General features: G+C 43.1%; 1 protein-coding gene across 9 annotated transcripts in view; it reads left to right on the top strand.

Moving 5' to 3' along the window:
- Positions 1–564: 564 nt before the first annotated feature.
- The window catches only part of mecom (MDS1 and EVI1 complex locus), a 132,081-nt gene continuing 111,778 nt past the window's right edge, over positions 565–20,867 (top strand). For all 9 annotated transcript variants that reach the window (XM_008294547.1, XM_008294544.1, XM_008294548.1 and 6 more), the window contains exon 1: positions 565–711. In XM_008294547.1, coding sequence (XP_008292769.1) covers positions 675–711 — 37 coding nt within the window. In that variant the 5' untranslated portion in view covers positions 565–674. The remainder of the gene's footprint in view (positions 712–20,867) is intronic.

Genomic DNA, 20,867 nt, shown 5'->3' with positions numbered 1-20,867 from the left:
GGGTGCTGACTGCACTGCAAAAAATATCCATCTTGACAAAGCATTTCGTGCTCAGAAAGTTGTTCTTAAATTCTTTTTTTTCTCCAACTACTGGAATGTAAGTTGCTGCGTAAAGTGGCTTATCTGGGTTGAACTTGTGTGGAAAGTTTACTTTTTTCTGATTATTGTTGTAGTAAATCGCCTTTTTTGTCTTGTTTTTAACATGCAAGCAAGATAAAGGGTCGTGTTTTAATATAAGAAGAACTAGAAGTCTGACATGCACTATAAACAGCTCAGTGACAAAGTTTCCAAACGTGTTAAACAAACAAGAACGCACGACCAAATGTGCCACCACCAACAAGTTTTGGACATTTTTTGCAGTGTGCCCCGCTTTCTCACTCAGTTCGCCCCGTTTGAAAGTCGGACACGAAAGGAGATGTCCGCGATTCACCTCATCTCGAGCAGATCAGGTTCATATCAAAGTGATAAATCGTCCCCAAACTTTTCCTGGCACTTGCTGCCGGCAGATCTCGCGGGCTGTGCGCATGTGCGAAGGTGTCCAGACTGACAATGCTGGAGAGATAGCGCGTTTGGATTGAGAAACCCCGAGAAAAAGGACAGAGAAAAAACAAAAAGGAGGAAAAAAGATTTCAAGAAAAAATCCAAACAAACCCCCGCGCCGAGAGACTGGCACCATGAGGTCCAAAGGCAGGGCACGGAAACTGGCCACGAGTAGGTGCAACATCCCTTTCTTTTTTTTTTCTCCTTCTTTTGAAACATGCCATCTTATATACCTATAGACTGTCGCTGTTATCACCGCGTCTGTTAATAGTTTCTGTAACGATTTAATGTCCACCAGAAGACCGTAGTCCTCACTGTCAGCTCTTAAGAAGGGAGCAAACGGGTGAGATTGTCGCGGAGGGGAAAAAAAAAATAATTCGACGCGCCTCACGAGAAGAGCGTAAACTTTAAAGTTTGACTGAGCGATGGAGGAACTTTCTGCAAGGCGTCCGCTCCACTATTGGAATTGCTCGTTGCATGTAGTGGGCGCTCTAGTGTAACGTAGTGTATTGCAAGTTAAAATCCCATGTCCTGTGCATCGGCAGTTGTATTGCAATCGCTGCACAGTGGGCTGGTGGTCAGCTCAGTTTTGTCGGGAGAAACTTTTAGAGAGGAAAAGAGCAGGTTGATGGAGAGAAATAAGGAGAAAACGAGGATTTAGACAGTCATGGTAAATGTTTCAGGGAAGGGGCATCTTGTTTTTTTTTTTACTTTAAAGTCTTGCTTGTGTATGTGAGTCATGCAGTTTATTCCGAGCTCTTACTAATGTCTAATATGTGATGATTGTTTAATTATATAGCACACTGGGGGGGAAAAAATCAAACTGCGATGTTTGAATTCTTTTTACGCACTAATGTTCCAGTTTACAGACTTAAATTGCGCGTAAATTCATCCTTGCAGAACGCAGTATTCTCCCACTGGTGACTAAATTCATTTGGGATAAAATAATAACTTAAAATATTCAATGAGTTTGATTAAATTAAGCTGCACTTTTGTCACCAAATCAATTTTAATTACTTGGACGCAATCAGCTATATGCAAGGGGATGATTGATACGGCTATTCATGCATTGATCTGCTGCTATAAATTATCAAGAATTGTATTCTTTGTTTAAAATTTGTTTCAATCAAGTTCTAGTCAACATGTCATATTTTTCATCAGAGTGTTTTGGGTACATGTCTGTGCTTTGGTGCTTTTCTCTTGAGTTTTAATTCCTGCACTGACTGTTTTTTTTTAATTGTTGAAGTGTAAAATGCACACCATTAATGTGGAATTGTAAAGCAGATTTTAAAGAAACTGCACAAGGAGGTCAGTAGAGTAAAGCCCAGGCCTGCTGTATTTTACTGTTTGCAGGAATATTATTTAGATTTAGTTTCAGTAGCCAGTATCCCGTTTTGAAACTGGTTGCCTGTTTTTTTTTTTGTTTTTTTTTTTGTCGTTGTTGTTGTTTTTGCATAAAAATTCAGCAAACACAAACGAAATCAAAACACCTGCAGCAAACGTCTGAAATGATCAGAACAGCTAGAGAGTCTATAGGCAGCATGCTCCAGAAGATTTTTTTAGACAATATGTGATCAGGTTAAAACAAGTTTACTGCAAAGAAATACAACATCATAACCTGCAGACAACCTGGTGAAGTTTAATAAACACATCAAGCATACATGTATAAATGACTTTATTGGCATTCTCTTAGATGTTTGTTAAATATTGTGGCGTGCAATAAGGAAATGGAGCATGTAGACTGCAGAAACACTCACACACAGTCATCATCATCATTCACAGACAGAAAACACTTGTTTTCTTTGCAGCGGCCTTGCAGCTCTGCCTCGAGTGTAAAACACACAAAAAGTTTGCTTGTGCATAGATTTCTTTTTTAAATTATTGTGTAAATGGACACGAAGCAGAGCAAGCAACGACATCACCAACTTTTCTTTGGAACACATTTGCACACCATGAAAGTCGTTCTGAGAAGTCAGAAGACTTAAAATTCCTCTTGATTTTTTATTTTTTTTTAAAAAAGATGATTATTTTCAAGATCGAAGAGAAGCATTTCTGCCCCCTAAGTCAGAACACGGGGATGCTTTGGGCCCCTGCAGAAACGGGCCCACCCTGGCCCCCAGCCAGGTCTGCACAGTGTCAACAGTGAATATTTAAATTCCCAGACCCCTCATAAGGGCTCTGCTGGTAAATGCGTTCAGTGTGTGCCTCCCTCCTTGCAGAACAGTCGTGTGATAAAAAAAAAAAAAGAGGGGGTGCATGTAATAGAGGAGGTGATGGAGAGGTGGTAAACGTAAGAGTGATTGATGGAGGCTGACTGATTAGTCCGCACGTCCAGATGTAATGCGGTGCGCCACAAAAACTCCCAAATACGTATAGCCAAGGCGCGCAGGCCGCACCCCGTGGTGAATTGTTGGCCGCAGAAAGATGAAGAAGGAGGGAAGGAAAGGAGGGGGGGCTTTGGTGATCCAAACTAGTTCGGCGTAGGCCTAATTAAAGGTCCACTTAGCATACTTGTGTCTTAATAAAAACCTTTTTATTATAATGTGTTTGGAGTGCTTTGATAATTTGTTAGGAATCATTACGGTGGCGATTAATCTCGCTCAGAGTAACACTTGCATGTATCTAAATTCTGGAAGGGAGAGAAAAAAAAAGGAAAGTTCCACGACAAATATATATATATATATATGTATTTGGAAGCTTAACAAGTAGCAATGGGGCATTGAAATTCAGTTTGTGTCCCAAGGCACACACTATTTGATAATCATTTTCACATTTACCAGAGTGTTCTGTCAGTCATCACTCATTTATCCACGCGTCTCCAGAAAAGAAGTGGAGTCGCTTTTGAGATGCGTTATCTCACCAACTGACACCTCTGATTGGCACGAGGGAAAGCTATGTGTGTGTGTGTGTGTGTGTGTGTGTGTGTGTGTGTGTGTGTGTGTGTGTGTGTGTGTGTGCGCGCGCGCGAGAGAGAGAGAGACAGCGAGAGCGAGAGAGAGAGGCCTCGTGCGCCTCGGTGTCCCTCCGTCCGTCAGCGCCTCTCCTCTCCGCAGCTGAGAAGTGCGTCGTCGTCCTCCACACATTGTGCAATGGGCCATGCATCTCGCGTTTGTCTGGCGGAGCTCATTAAAACGGTTAATAGATCGGCCCATTTAAAAGGTGAGAGGGAGCGGGCCGGCGCGAGGAAAGTGAAATAGAGACCCCATTAAACGGCCCTTGTTGTCCCGGAGCGGCGCTCTTTGCCTGCGCTCCGCTTGGTGCCAAAGCTCCGTATACAAATGTCTTATATCTCCTTCAGTAATGGACTGGGTCAAGAATCATTGGGGGCCCTGTGCAGAAGTTACCCTCCCCACCCTCTGGTTTTTTTTTGTTTTTTTTTTGCTTGGTTAACTGTTGCTTTGACTAGTTTTTTTTTTTAATGCACCTAAACAACCACATAGCAAACGACCCTAATATATATATATATAATTTTTTTTTCTTGTATCAATTGACAAGGACAAAATGACAATTATAGCCCACAATCACTTCCCTGAAAGAAATGAAGCATTTTAAAAAATGAAAACAGGACAAATTACAGTCACTAACAATAAAAATGATTTAAATCGTATTTGAAATGAAAGAAATGACTCAACATAACTGGGAGAATAACTTTATAAAACATTTTTATTATATATTTTAGATGCGAGATTGAAGAATTTCTGTATAACTATAAAGATTTTTGAGCTTATTTGATTACTCTGGATGAAAATGCTGCAGACACATAAAATATTTGCAGTATGAATAGCTATAAATGTCTGTTCCTTTAGAAGCACCACATTCTCATGATTCTGGATGTATAAGAATTATGTGATCATTTGCAAAAAAAACAAAAAAAAAACAGTGAAAGCTACTGAATGCATGTCAAACAAGATGTAAAACATATCACAGTCATATATGCTGTCACACACACACACACACAAGTAGCCTTTTTGGGTGTATTAGTTGTGTTTTGAGGCATAAATTCGCATCTGTTTGCGTATGTCTTGGTGGGACAGAGGCTGTGGGGGATCAGTTTGTCTGTGACCCAGGCCTCCTCATCTATCAACGCCCCCATCTGTCTTGTATGTCGTCCACTTTCCTCCTCTCATATGATGGGAGAAGCCCCCCCCCCCCCCTTTCTGCCTCAGAAAATGGCTCTTTTGGAAGGTCTCTGATGTTAATGAGTCGTCCAGGACTCGGTCTCAGGGCTGTAAACAGAGAGCTGACGAGGTTAGTGGTTTGTTTATGCACTGTTGTCACCCACTTGAAGGATGGCCCATGTCCCAAGCAACTAGGGAGCTTCCAGGGCCTTGTCATGGGTCCCCTCTCAGGCCCTGACACAGTGGCCCAGTCCCAGGGGCTCCTTTCCGTCTATGCTCCCTCTTTTCCAACTGCAGTCCCCGCTTTCTTCCATCTCGCACCAACATGTATGTGAGGAATTTCATAATGCATAAAGCATAGTGTTTGTATGCTGGTGGTTGTGGTGTGGTGCTGTTTTGTGTGTGTGTGTCTTGAGAGGAGGGGTGTGTGTGTGTGTGTGTATGTGTGCTGGTGCAACGGCTCAGACAGGGCAGTGTGGGAACACCAAGGGATGGATGAAGGGAGGAGGCTGTGCAGCAACATGTCAAGCCTGGGAACCGCTGTGTGTTTACCACAGGGAAACTGTACCAATACAGAACAATGAGCAAGCCTTACCCCTTCTAAATAAAAAAGGCATTTCTGCTTTCTTCTTCCCCTAAAGGTCAAGGAGTTAGAGATAGGGAGTCCACACAAAAGCCTCCAGTCTGTCGGCAGTCTGGTCTGGCCCGATGCGGTGCCAAGGCTGAGGTCATTATCAACAGAGCAGTCCCAAGCTAAGCATATTTTTATAGATTATGTGTGTGAAGGTGCATGTGTGTTGTTTTTTTTTTTTTTTTTTACTTGAGAGGGAGGTGAGCATGTGGGTGTGTGTGTGTGCTTATTTGGTCAGGGCGAGTGTGTACGTGCGAGTTTCAGTCTGTGCGCACACAAAAACAAAGGCACTCTGCAGAGTACACAGTTGTCAAACGGGAGACATGTCGCCATTTTCTCATCACAAATTGGTCCCGAGATAAATGGCGTTTTTGCTGAGTGGAAAAGTTTACCCAGACATCAAACTGATTTGTGCGTCGTTATGATGTCTGAGGAGATATAACGTCAACAGATTGCTGATGGCGCAGTTCACCCGGGCTATTAATGAGGTGGCGTGAAGTTGGCATGCTTTGAGACAGGGTGTCTGTTAGCTAATTAAAGAAACTCAATCATTTTATATACTCCAATCAATTACCTGGAGCAGGTGGTAGAAACTGGGCCCGACACTCTGGCCTCATGTCTCACATCAGCTAACTACCTTTAGTCACTTTACTACATTGTTGAGGGCTTTTATAGGGAGGAAGACTAAACAAGAGCTTTGATATGACTTTGTGCTGGATGAAAATATACAGTATGAGCTACATTCTGTGAACTCTTTGATGTTCCATGTTTGTATGATTATTTAAGGAAGTCTGTTTTTTGTCTCATGTAGTAACCACAAAATGATTTATCAGTTTTATTCCAGTTGCCCATATTTTTATGGCCCTTTAGGTCACTTTAGATATCACCAAAGTTCTTCTAGCACAATGATAAATACGGATGAACTGGTGGGTGTGCTGAAGTGACATGTGGACATTGCGTTTTAATGGCTGTCCTGGAGGGTTGATAGAGAGAACAGCACTTACACACTGGAAGGAGCACACAGCTATAAACAGGAATTACCCAACAATCGTTTTGTGAACGTGGTGATAACAGTGTGTTCCAGCTCTGCTCGGGGATCTCCCTGGGTGGAGCAGGCTGGCCCGATGGAAGGAGCGAGCGAGGGAGGGTCGAAGAAAGGGATAGTGATTTCTGATTAGCAGGGGCATAACAGGGCATCAGGTCATATGGGGAGGCAGTCAGATGTGTGCATTTATGCGTTTGTGTACAATGTGATTCCTGTACACCCTTTATCTCTGCCACAACAAGCCGTCCCCCCTATTCTTCACCCTGAAGCTCATTAAGGGGTGACCTCTCACCCCCAACAGGACGGGAGAGATGAGAGGAGGAGATGTGATCAAAGCTGGGGCCTTCCTGATGAAGTTTGGACTGCACCGCATTCACCTGATTGGATCTGATAGCAGCTGCTTTGTCTGTGTAGATAGAAAGATGACAAACTGAGACAAGACACATTTAAGACTAACCTTGAATTCATTATTAACTTATAGAGACACCGAGGTTGATTAACTTAGAAATTCAAAAATTCTAAATTGAGTTTTTGGATGCACAATACTTCAAATAAACATGGACTGTAGAATTTTTAGAAAGTATGTCAGGCAAATTTCCTCATTGGACCATCTCCCACAGTTCTTAATTTTTTTCTCTTAACATCATCCAGCACCTCTGAGTTTGTCGGGCCTAGTTTTTGGGAGCTGGTTGATAATCTTTTAATTATTACTGATGTATGCATCATCAGTGTTCGCCTTAATGTTCCACTTCTAATCCCTGGTCTGAGTAAAAGAAACACCACGTCCCTGTCCTCGGAGATTGGTCTTGATGACTTCCCTCGAGTGTCTGCATAAGCCGGGTGCTTTTTGTGTGTGCGCGCGCCAGTGTTGCTGCTCGGCCAGGGTCGCAGCAGAGGAAAGAATGCAGCTGTGGAAAAGAATGCAGGGCTGATTAGCGCTGCTTACCTGTAAGTGAACTGGACGTGCCGGCATGTGATGAGACCGAGGAAACAAGGGAACAATAGGACAGTAGAGATTCCTTTCCACGCCACATTCCAGCGATCCTGCAGCCGGGGCCCCCCGCTTGGAGCTTTGATGAACCCTTCTCGCAGCTTCCTGGGATTGTCGCTCCTCCACAAACACAAAAACATAAAGCGGCCGGTGAGCGGGGCCAGGGAAGAGAGAGCACAGCCCTCCTCAGGATGTCCTGTTTTGATTAGCGTTAGCATCCTAAAAGCACCGTAGGAATATTATTCTAACACGGAGAAGAGCTTAGTGGTGACACATCCACTTCTTTCCACTCAGTGACCTCCAGGGTCAAATACACTACAATGAGCCAGGAATCAAAGAGGTGCTCCTCACCCAGTGATTTGACTGAGGAAATCATGAGAGGAAAACAAGGCGATAAAATGATAGGGAGAGGTTTCAGGGCCTGCCAACAGGTGTCCAGAGTTTGTCAGGCTGAACCTTTAAGAATTTTCCAAGAAATACCTGACTGTATCTGGAATTTTGGGTGGCGTCTCTAAAAATCTATGTAGGTAACCACTGAGATTTGTGCCATTAGTCTTGCCAAGCTATTTTTAACACCGAAATTACTATGAAGAGCTAACAGCTTTCACTAACTATTAACATTCAGTGGGTTAGAGAACTAAGTTTGTCAACACTTTAATAACTAAAGAAAAAAAATGACTAAAATTGATTTTTCAGTTGGCTGCAATTCTTAATTAACTTACAATATTTTCCCCTATAAGTACAGCAGTTCTGTATTTTGACCACCGACTCTTATGCACAACGTGCTCTTTCAGCAGCCTACACTACATCTTTTCTGTCTCCTGTGGAATCAGAGAGCAGTGAAGCATTGCAGCATGGTCTGTTGTTTTGCTGGTGCTTGAGGGCTTTAGTTTGACAGGAGGGCACCACTTTGTTCACCTCAGTGTCCAGAGGCGACCCCCAGGGACCTCGAAGCCTGGACGTCTCTGTCAGGGCTGTGGCAAGACTGGGGCAATGGGGGGCACCTCTGCTCACTGGGTCAGTGGACAAGCTAATCGATTTTATCTCCGTTTCACACACCACGCCAAACCCCTACTGGCCTGATATTCACATGTTCACTGTTCAGAGGATTATTCTCCTTCCATCTTCTGTCTATCTTTTTTCTTTTTTTTTTTTCCTCACTTGGTTTCTTTCGCTTTCTCTCCCACTACATTTCTTGGGCTTCTGATTTGTCTTTCTTCTGCTGTGTTTTGTCTACAATCTTCAATCATCTTTATTTTCCTCCGCCTCTGTTTCCCTTGCTTTCATCTCTTTCTCTCACTTTTGGATGGAGCATTTTACAGTTTCTTCAGAAAGTTTTCTTTTCTCTTCAGTTTTTTGCAGACATTTTGCCTTCTAGATTTGATTTCAAATAGATGAAATTTCAAATTTGGCTCTCAGCAACCCATAAGGAAAAAGGAAAAACATGATTTTACTATGTTTTGCAAATGTATTAAAAAAAAAAAAAAACAACCCTGAAATCTCTCATTTATAAACTTTTCAGACCCTTCGCTGTGTCACACCTAATTCTGAGGAATGTCATGGTTGCTTTAATTATCCTTAAAATGTGGCCACATATGCTCCCAATTGATTTGATTGTATATAGGTTATAAATACATACACTTGTGTATATAAGGTTCCACATTTGCACTGTATGTCAGGACAAAAAAACAAAACAAAAACAAAACAACAACAAAAAAACAATCTACAAAGTACAAAGAACTCTGTTAGCGTCTGTGACAAAATATGGTGAAGAGTAGATCAGGTCAAGGGTGGACAACCATCTCTGAAGCTCTTTTTGATTTTTCCCAGGAGCACAGTGGCCTTAATATGCAGTGGAACAAATTTGGAACCACCATGACTTTTCCTAGACATGGCTGTCCTGCCAAAATGAAGGAAAAAGAAAGAAATGCCTTAGTCAGGGAGGAACAGCCACTGGTTAGTTGTCTTTCTCAGCAGGACTTGATCAGTCAGGCCTTTGTGGCAGAGTGGCTAGATGGTAGCCACTCTTAAATAAATGACTTGGTTGGAGTTTCCCAAGTAGATTTGAAGGACTGAGAGCATGAGGAAAAGGATTCTCTATCATGATGTGACAAAAAAAGTTAACTCTTTAGGCGAAACTTCAAGTACTGCATCTGCATACTACACAGCACATGGATAATACCATTGCTATGGTGAAGCATGGTGGTGGCAGCATCATGCTGTGATGTGATGTTTTTCAGCAGCAAGGCCAGGGAGACTTGTGAGAAACTAATGGGATATGAATGTAGCCAAATATAGACATTCTTCAAGAAAACTTGCTCTAGTGTTCAGAGACCTGAGGCTGGTGGTGGTTCCTCTTTCAGCATACAACCCAAAGAATACAGCCAAGCGAAGGCAGAATGGTTTTGGGTCTCGTGTCCTTTGTAAAGACATGTTTTCACTTTGTCTTTGTGGGTTGTTGAATAGACTTATGGGTGAAATGCCAATATTCTGCATTTAACAGTGTGTGTTGATCTGAATACTTTCTGATTTTACAGTAAATATAGCTTCCTTGCCTGTCTCCATGCGGGCTCTTCCCCTGAGGGAGGTTGGTAGGCAGGGGGAGGAGCCCCTGTTTTCTCGGCCATTCCTCTGGATAAGCATAGGAACAAGGGAATGAAAGCTTTGGGAATCGTCTGGAAACTTCCCATTCATCAGTGTAAGGAGATACTGCGCTGACAGTTAGCAGACGGCCAGCCAAGTACAACACGGGACAGCCGCGTGGGCCTGCAGCCCTCAGCTCAACAGACAGACAGACAGAGCGAGACCAGACCAAACACCCCACTCATCTCTGTTCAAGGAAATAACACATGTTAGCATTTCAGGCATTTGTTCTGATTCTCTTGCTCAGAGTGGCTCAAGTGTGAACAGTAGAATAAGTGGATGATTACGGGTGCAATCATAACTAATATAATAATAAAGAAGAGCAGGGGGGCAACAAAATATAGCACTGCAGACAAATAATGATTACATGCTGTCATTTAAGTAGCGGAGCCAAATGTGGTTAGGGTTAGTTATTTTCTGATTTGGCAAAACTGACAACTTTTTTTTTATTTTTTTTAACTTTTCAAGGTTCCAAAAGAGCCGTGAGAGTTATTTACATTCTTTTCTTGTTATTCCTGTTATCCCCAGCCGCTCTTGCACATTTTTTCACTATACACTTCTCATCAGCCATTGCAGCAGGGCAGAATGAATGCATTCCCTCAGGGTTGTACATGTAGGAAAGAAACCCTGTATAAGAACCCATAAGCACATGCACCAACATATTTGAATATTTATCCATCCTTACAGGAAATGTGGACACAGCACACTTACATATGTGGGCATGTGCCTCAGCACACCTGTGCAGGCTGAGCTGAGACGGGACACAGGAGTGGCAGGACAGCGCAGGGTGGGACATTCCAGGTGTGAGTCTGTGTCTCTCTGCCCAGCCATTAATCGCTGCCATCTGACAGTTCAATCTCCGAGGGGCCGAGAGGAGCAGCCGGCTGGTTACCAGTGCAGGTCATTACTGAGCATGGAGGCAGCCAATCGCATCAGCGATCAATGACAAAGGCTGTAGAAGGGGCGAGAGCAAAAAGTGAAGGAGAAGTGGAGGGAGGTACGGTTGAGAAAGATATAGGGTGAGAGAGGCAATGGAAATGTAGGGATGAAGGGAGGGGAGAGGAGAGGTATGGGAGGATAATAGTAGTTATGCTGCTGAAGGTCAGTTCTTGGTTGTGGAGTGGATGACAAACAGGCTGTCAGCTGCCAAGAAATGGAGATATTCATCCAATGCTGCACAACAAAAAATATGGCCTCTTGCACGTGCATGCACATAAATGTGCACAGACACAGTCATTGCCATAGCAGCTTGATTGAGAATGCAGCAAGGGAATTTAGTGTGAGCCATTGTTTTATGAATTCCATATACAAGGTGTTGGCAGTCTGCGCCGCCCTTTTAGTGGTCACTTCGAGCTGTGCTGTAGTAAAAGTAATGACTGACTGTGAATAAAAAAAATCAGTTCATGAAATCGCCACAACTCCCTCATGGCCCTGCCTTCACTGCCCGCCATGTTACCATGGGAACAGCTGCCATGGCAAGGCCTGTCCAGTGGTGTTTACCCAGCCCCAAGAAGTCAAACATAGTCTTCGTCTAACAGAAATAATTCCATAGGCTTTACAGCGGTTATCATATTTCATAACCCTGTGAATGTCATTTTCACCTTCTCACCCATGTTTTTCCTCAGACTTAAGAAAAAAAAATGTTGACGAGGGGATTAATTGACGTTGTGGGTGACAGTGTTTGGCCAGAGCTCTGGTAAAACAACAGGGAGATCTCTCTTTTCTCCCTAGAGGCCTAGAATAGCAGAACTGGTTGTTTATACTGCACTATCTCTCAGCAGATCCACTGGCCCACTCTCCCAGACAATGATTCTCACACACACACACGCACACACACACACACACACACAGGGGTCATCCCAGCATGGACACCACTGAGTGATGATGAGTCATTATAGAGAGGGTGCCCTTCGACCTCCTCCAGTCTTTATGGATCACGCTCTGGCAGAATTATATTCCCTAATGCCAAGTTCCTGTCCATCTGCCTGCCTGTCTGTCAGACAGTTAGGCCCTTTAGTCTCTCTCCCTCTTTCTCTCTCTCTCTCCCCTGAGTTTCACACACCAATACATCCCAGACATCCCCGTCTCTGTTTATTTAAATAACAAACAGGAAAAATATCTCCTTTTCCCATTACCAAATGTTTGAATTTGATAGTTTTCGTGTATTCCACAGTGACAATAATGGACTTAAGTGTTGACTTGTTCAAAGATCACTATAAGATGAATTTGAGAAGTGCTTCAAAAGTTGTCTGTTATCCAAGGGTGTGGTAGCTTAGATGATTAATTATATCTGTTTATCCTAACGTACCATGTTGAGATTGGCGTGCAGTATCTCTTTAGCTGAATTCACAGTAATCCAATACATCTCTTTGCATACGATTGCGGTAATTCCTCAGTGTGCCGAGGTGCAGTGCAGCAAGGGAAAGCAGAGGAAAGAAGTCAGTTTGGATTTCAAGACATATTTTTCTCTTATGCCGTGTTACTTTGTTAATCCAATACTATCACTCTGCCAAGAGTATTCTGTGTGGATCAGGCTGCTAATATGTTTGTTGTGGGTGCAAGTATTTGATCCTTCTCTTGACAAATGCAATTTGTAGGGCTTGATTTGATCAGTTCCAGCAGCATATTTCCTTGCAGGCGGGAGCATGTAAACCTTCCATACAAAAGGAGTTTAAATGTTTTTGCGCCTGTGAGAGGGGAAACTCTATTACAGGTGTCCTGGACCACGGGGCCCTGCTGGCTCTGATGAAATGCTCTTTGGGTGTTAATGTAATTCTGATTTCGCCTAGCCTGGAGACTAGCCACCTCTGGGGTTTTGAAACTGGCTCTGAAAGGCAGAAAACAAAGTCTGAATCTAAACCATACAATTACAATGGTGGAAACTTTGAAGGGCACTTCCCAATGTAACATAGTAATCTCCCTTGGGACACCAGAGAAAGATACTATATAATTTTGGTGATGTTTTTGTGGAATAAGCATTGTTGTATGTGTGCATAGTGCATGCAGCTTGTAAAGTGCCGGTGAACATAGCCAGTGACATGTTCATCGCATGGCTTTGAAATAGAACATATTGTGTACCACAAGAGTAAGCAGGCATAAGTGCTGGTAACATGACAGCCGATTAAAAAAACAGAAAAAACATAGCTCTGTGACCGAGATCGAAGGCTTTCTGGTAAGAGTAGAGTAGCCACAGCATGATTTGATCTCTTTGTGAGAAGATAGCACCAAAATGCACCACTAAAAAAGCCAGAGTTGTTGGGTCTGTGCGCCTTGAAGGATGAGCACAAATAAGACAAAGACAGCAATACCTTGCTTACAGGCAAAGTTGAAAACTTCCCATACTAATATCTGCTTCATAGTCTATTCTTTATTTATCAACTGCCACATAAAATCACAACTGTGAATGGTAGTTGCAACAAACCATAATTTATTTTCACAGCCAGTCTTGAGTTATCACCTGATACATCATATCAACAGGACTTGAATCGCCTTTCTTTCATTCAGCATTCAATAGACAACTGCACTCTTTTGAGATTCCAAAGTTCATTTATTGTTCGATTACTGAAACTCACATTAAAGGGAAAATTCACTACTGTTGTCCCCACATTTATACACCACTGAAAATTCAACTGCCCTGCAAAACAAGTGACCCATTTCAGCCCCTTAGGGGTTCAGAGACATAGGGTGCATGCTGGCTGTCACATCGTCAGCTCACCCAGGGCCCCACAGATCAAATACAGGTATGATTTATGTCCGCTGTCTCAGCCTTCACACTGCATGTTCGCCTGCATCGGAGTTGTTGGCCAAATCCAACAGCAGTAGTAATTTGTCTCCTTATGTGTGGGAGGTGAGGGGCGAAGGTCAGAGAAATGAAAATGGCCAGACCTTACTTAATTGTTGTATCTATTTGTGGTTTGAGACAGGATGTCTGTCTGAACGTCTATCTGTCTATTTGTCCATCTGTCTTGCCTCTGTCTCGGCGCCGTGTTTTGTGTCAGTGGGTCGAGACCCTCTGGCTGCAGTCAGCCATTATGGGCACTGATCTGATCCAGCAGGGGCACAGGGTTCACTGAGGAGATCTCTTTGGATCAGATAGCATCATTATCACAACACACAGCCTGATGGAAAAAATTTTCTTTGGTTTTTCTTGCCCTTTAAGTCTGCTCTTGCTCTCCTATACAAAAAAAATACCATGCAAAATTACAAATTCCTAGGAAATTGATTGGCGTTAGGTTGGAATTATTATTAAGCCTTCCCTGTATTTTTATTTTTTACGTAGAACTCAGCAAATACGCTTCTTCATCCTTCATGATATGATACTTCAACACTATTTTGTCCGCGGCTTGGAACATCTGACAAGGTTAAGCCAGTAAATTGTGGAGAGAAATGTTTCCTGTGTTTGATTGCATTTATCATGTATAATTACGAAGTTCTGCTCTGTCTACACATAATGACCCTTGACCTCGAGTGTGACAGTTGTAGGCTGGTGTTGCCAGACACCCAAATGCGCTGTCCAGGTTCTGCTATTCCACAAAGTCTAGTTTCCGTTGCAGGATCAAATATCTCAGCTTGCGCTTCTGTCTAAGACTTTTGATTTGAGAAGCTTCTTTGTGAGGCAGTTTTCAACAGAGAGAGAATTTGTCAGTTGGAACACAGTTTTAAATAATTCAGGAATACTAAAACAGATTCAATGCATATAGAAATCGGTCGTTTACCTAAATTCTTTACCTTAAAATAGTTCTGGAGAAGTCATGGTTACATATGACATTGAATGTTTGAACCATGTTTAGATTTTACACAATATTGTTCAACTATGTCATATGTAGAAGGCTGTTTACAACTTTTTGTGTCAAAAACAGGGGTTTACTTTATTGAGCAAGGTACATCAGATAATTTCATACTGAACTGTATCTGTCCACTCATACCACAGTACGGTTACAGTAATTTTGGATTAGTAACTTCGAAAACCTCTCAGTAAGTTTAAAAGTAATTCTTAATAGCCTGGTTTCACCTTTTCATACCTAAGCAAAGCAGTGCCAGCAGTGTAAAACCCACCCACCCACCCTACACAACTTTTTCTTCATTGGTTGATTCTATATGAATAGGTGACCTTTCGTTGCCAATTGGCTGTACTTTTCTTATTATTTCAACCTTTCTCTAAATCTGAAGCTTTCTTTCCCTCTTTGTTTTTTTTTTCTCCTTTTACCTTCCTCTCGTCCTGTCTACCGCTCTGTCATTTGTTCTTCCTTTTCCTTTGCACTTGTAGCCTTTTTGTGTTATAATTCCCACCTATTATTTCTGTCCCAAGCCCTCATTAGTCATGTCGCTGTCAGCCGCCAGCTGCAGACACACACGCATATGCACACAACCACACGTATTCCTGCACATGCACAGGTATGGAAGTCATCAAGGCAAGGTCAAAGGTCTGCCTCATTACCCAGCTCCAGTGAAAACTTTTTGGTGTGTTTTATGCACTGGTATCAGAAAGCAGGAGGAGGGAAATGAGGGGAGGAAACAAGGGGGGGAACAAGGGGTATAGAAAGAAAGATAATGAAGAAGACTAATGTGATTCTAGGAGGAAATAAGAGAATGAGCGACAGAGGGTGAAAAGTGTAGTGGGACAAGATAAGAAGACCTCTTTTTTTCATCCTGGCTGACTCCACTCCTCACCTGCTAACCAGATCAATATGGCCCAGTCAGAAGATAAGAAAATGTGGCTTTAGAGGGCTGAATAAGCCCTGAGGATGAGGCTCTTTTGGTCTGACACTGCTCTCACGACAGATGCTGCTGGCAGCATGCTTGGCCGGTGTTTCCTGACATGAAACACAACATCTCTAAATAAAGTCATTAGGAGCAGTCCAACAGAAGCCCATTCATTCATTCATTCATCCTCCTCTGCTCACACACACACACACACACACACACACACACACACTCCCTCTGTCTTTCTCTCTCCAAAACACACTCACATACAGTGCTGAGCCTGCACGGGACATGATACGCTGACATGTGATAGAAAGCAAAGCAGGAGTGTGTCTGTGCGTGTGCATGTTCAAGTTCAGCCTGGGAGGTCAGAGAGGTGTCTGCGCCTGTGTGTGCACATGTATGTGTGTGTGTGTGTGTGTGTGTGTCAGGAGGCGTCAGCTGCGAGCAGTCAGGGGGACACTGGTGATGCAGACTGACGGGGGACATAAACACTCAGTAGTATGCTGAAGGGGCCCATTGTCTCATTCGCCGCCATGTCAGTCTCTGTGTGTAATGGAATGATCTGCCTCTGTATGTTTGTCTAATTGCCCAATCTGTTTCTGTCTGTCTGCCTGCCTGTCTTCTGATATGTTCATCTAGTTCTCCCCCCCCCGTCTAAAATTTACATTTTAGTCACGTAGCAGATCTTCTTTTTTCAGATGTCTGCTGCATGATCTGCCAATTTCTGGCCATCTGTGTCTGTTTCTTGTATGCGTTTGCTGGTAACACATGTTTTTCAGTTGCTTCTTGTCAAATCAAGCCCATCTTTAGGATGCAGAGTCACACACCAAGTGTCTCAGCACACCTTATCCTTAAAAAGAAAAGATATGCATTTAGTAACAACAGGCATGCACAAAATAAAACAAGAGGCACAGATAAGAAAAAAGACAGCAAAGATCTGTGTTAATTTATATCAAAAAGGACAGCAGTGGGTGGTGGGATTGTTAAGTCCAGTGGTGGACAACATGCAAGGGAGTCATTAGTTGTGGGATTTCAGAGCTGCGGCTAAGCCCAGAAAGGAGGTAAAGGTGTGTGGAGGATATGAGATTTTTGGGGTCGAGGTGCTGGGACCGTGATGAGGTGTGTGAGATTAATGGGAGCAAAGTTGTAAGAGAAGGGAGGAAAGTAAGGGTGAGGTGCCGAGGACATGCTGAGTGGCTGTTGGGGGATTTTCGTCCGTGTGTGTGTAGGTCTGAGAGCAACCCGCGCGCACGCTCGTGCTGGCTCACCGCTGATGGGAAGACAATCGTATTTCAAATTTTTAGCGATGTTCTCACCTGAATCTTGAGACTCGAGATCCTTAACCCGGCGCCCCGCGACGTCAACTCGAAATCCCATTGTGTAATTTGAAAAATGTGTGGCTGTCAAATCCGAAACTGGGCTGTTTTATTCATTTCGCAGTAAGGTTTCATTCTGCAGCAGAGATGTATGTGTTAAGTACAAAATCAGAGAGACAGAAAGTATTAAGATGTCAGAATGGAGAAGTTTACAGGCTAGTATTGAGGTGTTGAAATGAAGGACAAAATGTATTTATGTCGCCGAACTGTTTTATTTGCTTGTCGCTGCTCTCTGGCTCCATTAACAGCAGCTAACACCTCTTTTTTTAATTAGTTACAAAGACAATATAACCCATCAAACACTAAGTCAATAAACAGTGATGTATTAAATAGAAATTCAGCTTAGCACACTTTGATGAAAAAACATTGAAAGTATAGAGGGTGGCTCCATAAAAATCTATTACACAGCTTCTGCTTTGCACTTTTTAAAATGCTTCCAAGTACAATTTCAGCTGCACATACACTTTACTAATTTTCTTCCTTGCCTCTGTTACCAGCTAGAGTTACCGGTACTGCCATGTTTCGAGGCAGAGAGGCATACAGAGGGCTAAACTCGAGTAATAATTCAATTAGAGTAATAAGTAGGCCAGTGATTGACACTGAAGGGTTTTTTTTTTACAGCATGTCTCTTGAAGGACATGTTTCCGTATGTTGGCCTCCCGTTCACACACAAAGACACGCAGACACACACACACTCACACACACACACACACACACACAGATGTTGGTTGGAACGGCTTTGCTTCTCTTACGCTCTCAGTAGTACATAGTGTCTGTTTATTGTAGATGAGGTGTGGATGTTTATACTCTCTACGGATCAAAACAAACCGATCTGAAGTGTGAGGTGATTCTCAAATAATCCACCTAGCACTTTGGCACGCTGACACTGTGTCGGTCCTGCTTGTGTTATTTGTCCATTTTGGCCCTGGACAACTCATTCACTTCCTCTAAGGGATCTCCTTTCCCCCATCGGATAAATGGACAAAAAAATCGCTTAGGCAGATACATAGCAAAGTGGATAATGTTAGTACTTAGCAACTTTTATACTCTATCTCTAAGTCCACTTGTTTTTTTTTAAAGGTGACTTTTTTTCTTGGTTAAAATATGCATCGCAAATATGGAGTGGGCATAGATGATATTTTGGTGCAGCTATATAGTGTCACAACCATAGTATCTACAAAGCTTACTTTCTTTTAAAACCTAATACATAAATAAAAGTGAACATATCGCTTGGAAGTATATATTTTGACACACAGATTGTAACATATTGTGTATAGAGCTCTGGTGAAGCCGTAGCAGCTGACAAGCACCGCGCTGAACCAATCAAATGAACTGTTTATTTTCCTGGTGTTATGTTTAACCAGGAATCAGTCGTTCTCAATTTCAGAAGAGGTTGACATAGATTATATAATGCTTTGTGTCATCAGAGCACATTAGGATCCAGAAGGTCGCAGGGTTACATTGTACCGTTAAATCAAAACAAATGATTTTGTTTGGATATCCTTTCACACTCTCCAACTTCTTTTTTCCCCCCAGTCGCCTGTGCATTAGCGTTTGTATAAATACATCATAGAAGCGCGCACAATGGCCGAGGAGGGATGGATGTCAGTGGTCAGAGCAGATAAGAATGACAAAGCTCTACACTAAGCCACGTCACCAGCAGGCCTCTCACCTGCCTGTCTGTCACACAGACGCACTCAACCATCACCGACTGATTGTTTGTGCCCATGCCGGGGTGTGTGTGTGTGTGTGTGTGTTTGCGTGTGATTGATGCGCTTTGCCTTCCGTCAACTTTGCGCGCCCCCCCCTTTCCCACCTCGCTCCCTCTCGTCCCACCTCGGTCTGGACTGTCAAGGAAACATGAGGCCTTGGGAGATAGCGGCGCGCTCTCCCAGCCGGCCCTCGGCCCGCTCTGTCTCTTTTTCTCTTCCTTGTGCCAGTCACCTACTGCTGTGGGAAAAGCAGAGGAGATGAGGCCTTAAAAAACAGATCATTGTCCGCCTCCTAGATTAAAGCCAGAGAATGTGAGCATTGTCCACTGAATGGCTAAACCTTCCTGCTGTCACTCAAATGCTGCTCTGAGCGCTACTTCATGTCTAAGAGGCTTATCTGCACTGAAAGGCCCCTAGCTGCTCTGGGGAGAGAGGACGTAATGAAGCGTGTTTTTTTTTTTTTTTTTACTCTGTAGGGAGAAACCTGCTGCTGGGGGTGGTGGTGGTGGGTGGTTAGAGGATTCAGGGGGTGGACGTGGCCAGTGGGACAGCTGCAGCACCAGATCTCCCCCCCACCACCACCACCCTCATCCTCACTCTACTCCAACTGCTCCCACTCCGTCTAACTGCCCTTCTCGAAAGAATTGTCATTTATCTAGTCTCACATGAGAGGGAGCACAGTATATGTGGCATACAGGCCTTAACTCAGTGCGAGTGGGATGGGGGGACATGAGGACATTATGTGGGGGGGGCGTGCCCAGGGACCTGCCTGTTGTCCGCGCTCAGCCGTCTGTGGGGATGATCAGCAGGCCACTGATGTGGTCCTCTCTTTGTGCTGTGCTGTTTGAAAAGGGGAAAGTTTAAGTGCTGCTCGTATTCAGAGCTGAGGGCTGACGGCCAGGCTGCTAGGGTTAGCTAAGCCCTGAGGCCTCAGAGTGTGTGTGTGTGTGTGTGTGTGTGTGTGTATGTGTGTGTGTGTGCGCTTACACTATCATAGAGTAACTGTAGGTTTCTTTGTCTATAACATATATCATGCACAATTTTAGAATTAACCTGGCTTGTGTTACCTCATACATTAAATTTGATAAGATAGCACTGAAACTGATTAGCCTTTTGATGATTCCCATGAATGCACTCAATATGCACACATTTTTTCTTCCCCACAAAGTTAGTGATTTATTTTTAATAAAGAAAATTCACATTTTTTTGCCCAAGATTGAGCATTGGATGTATAACTATTATTATATGAAGAGTTCATCTGCAAAAACAGATAACTCTATTTTCACAAACCTTCAGAAAACCCACTTTTCCATCATCTACCTGAGACAATATCAGTCTTCAAACTTAAGTTATCTCTATTTTTGTCATGTCATTTCTACTGAGACAAATCCACTCAACTTCAATTTGATTGATATTATCTCAAGCAAACAACCAAAAAAAATCTGTTTTCTGAAAATCTACAAAAATGAAGTGATCTGTTTTTGCAAATGAACTCTTCATTTATTAATGCAGCAACAAGAGAAGAGCAGGAAGACAAAAAGAGGAGGCTTTTGCTTAATTAAAATGTTTTTTTTCTTAGATAGTTTCTCCAACAGGCTTTTGATTGTGTTTTTTTTTTTCTTTCATTTTTTTCTGATTCTTAGCCTGGCATTACCCTTGGCCTTGCAAGTGTTGCCAGCATGCTCCACTTGTTGAGTTATGGAACGTCTGCTGTGATCTCTGCCACTGCTGTGGCATGGCACACGTGGGTTTTCCCCCAGTGGGCCCACATATTAGTTTCAGGATGATTTACAGAAGCCATCAGACCCTGAGCCCCGCTGTCCTGTTCTTTTCTGCCCTCTGGGGCTCTGCTCATCTGTCTGCGTGTCACGACGGACACACCTGCATCCTTAGCGAGCGCCTTTAACTCATATGCTCTGTCCACTTCCTCTCAGCAGTAGCACTATACTTGACAGAGGCCTTGTAACATAAAGACACTGCTGGGCTCCAGGCATGTGCAGTAAATGAAACTGCGTTTAAACTGACAACTGAAATTTGTTGAAATTGTTTCCAGAATATTAAATTTCTACGCAATGTTCTGCATCCGTACCCCTGACACTGAGTTC

This window comes from Stegastes partitus, unplaced genomic scaffold (assembly GCF_000690725.1).
Source record: "Stegastes partitus isolate 25-593 unplaced genomic scaffold, Stegastes_partitus-1.0.2 Scaffold970, whole genome shotgun sequence".
Taxonomy (NCBI): Eukaryota; Metazoa; Chordata; class Actinopteri; family Pomacentridae; genus Stegastes; species Stegastes partitus.
The sequence above is the reverse complement of the archived record's forward strand: the minus strand, read 5'-3'. Positions and strand labels throughout refer to the sequence as shown.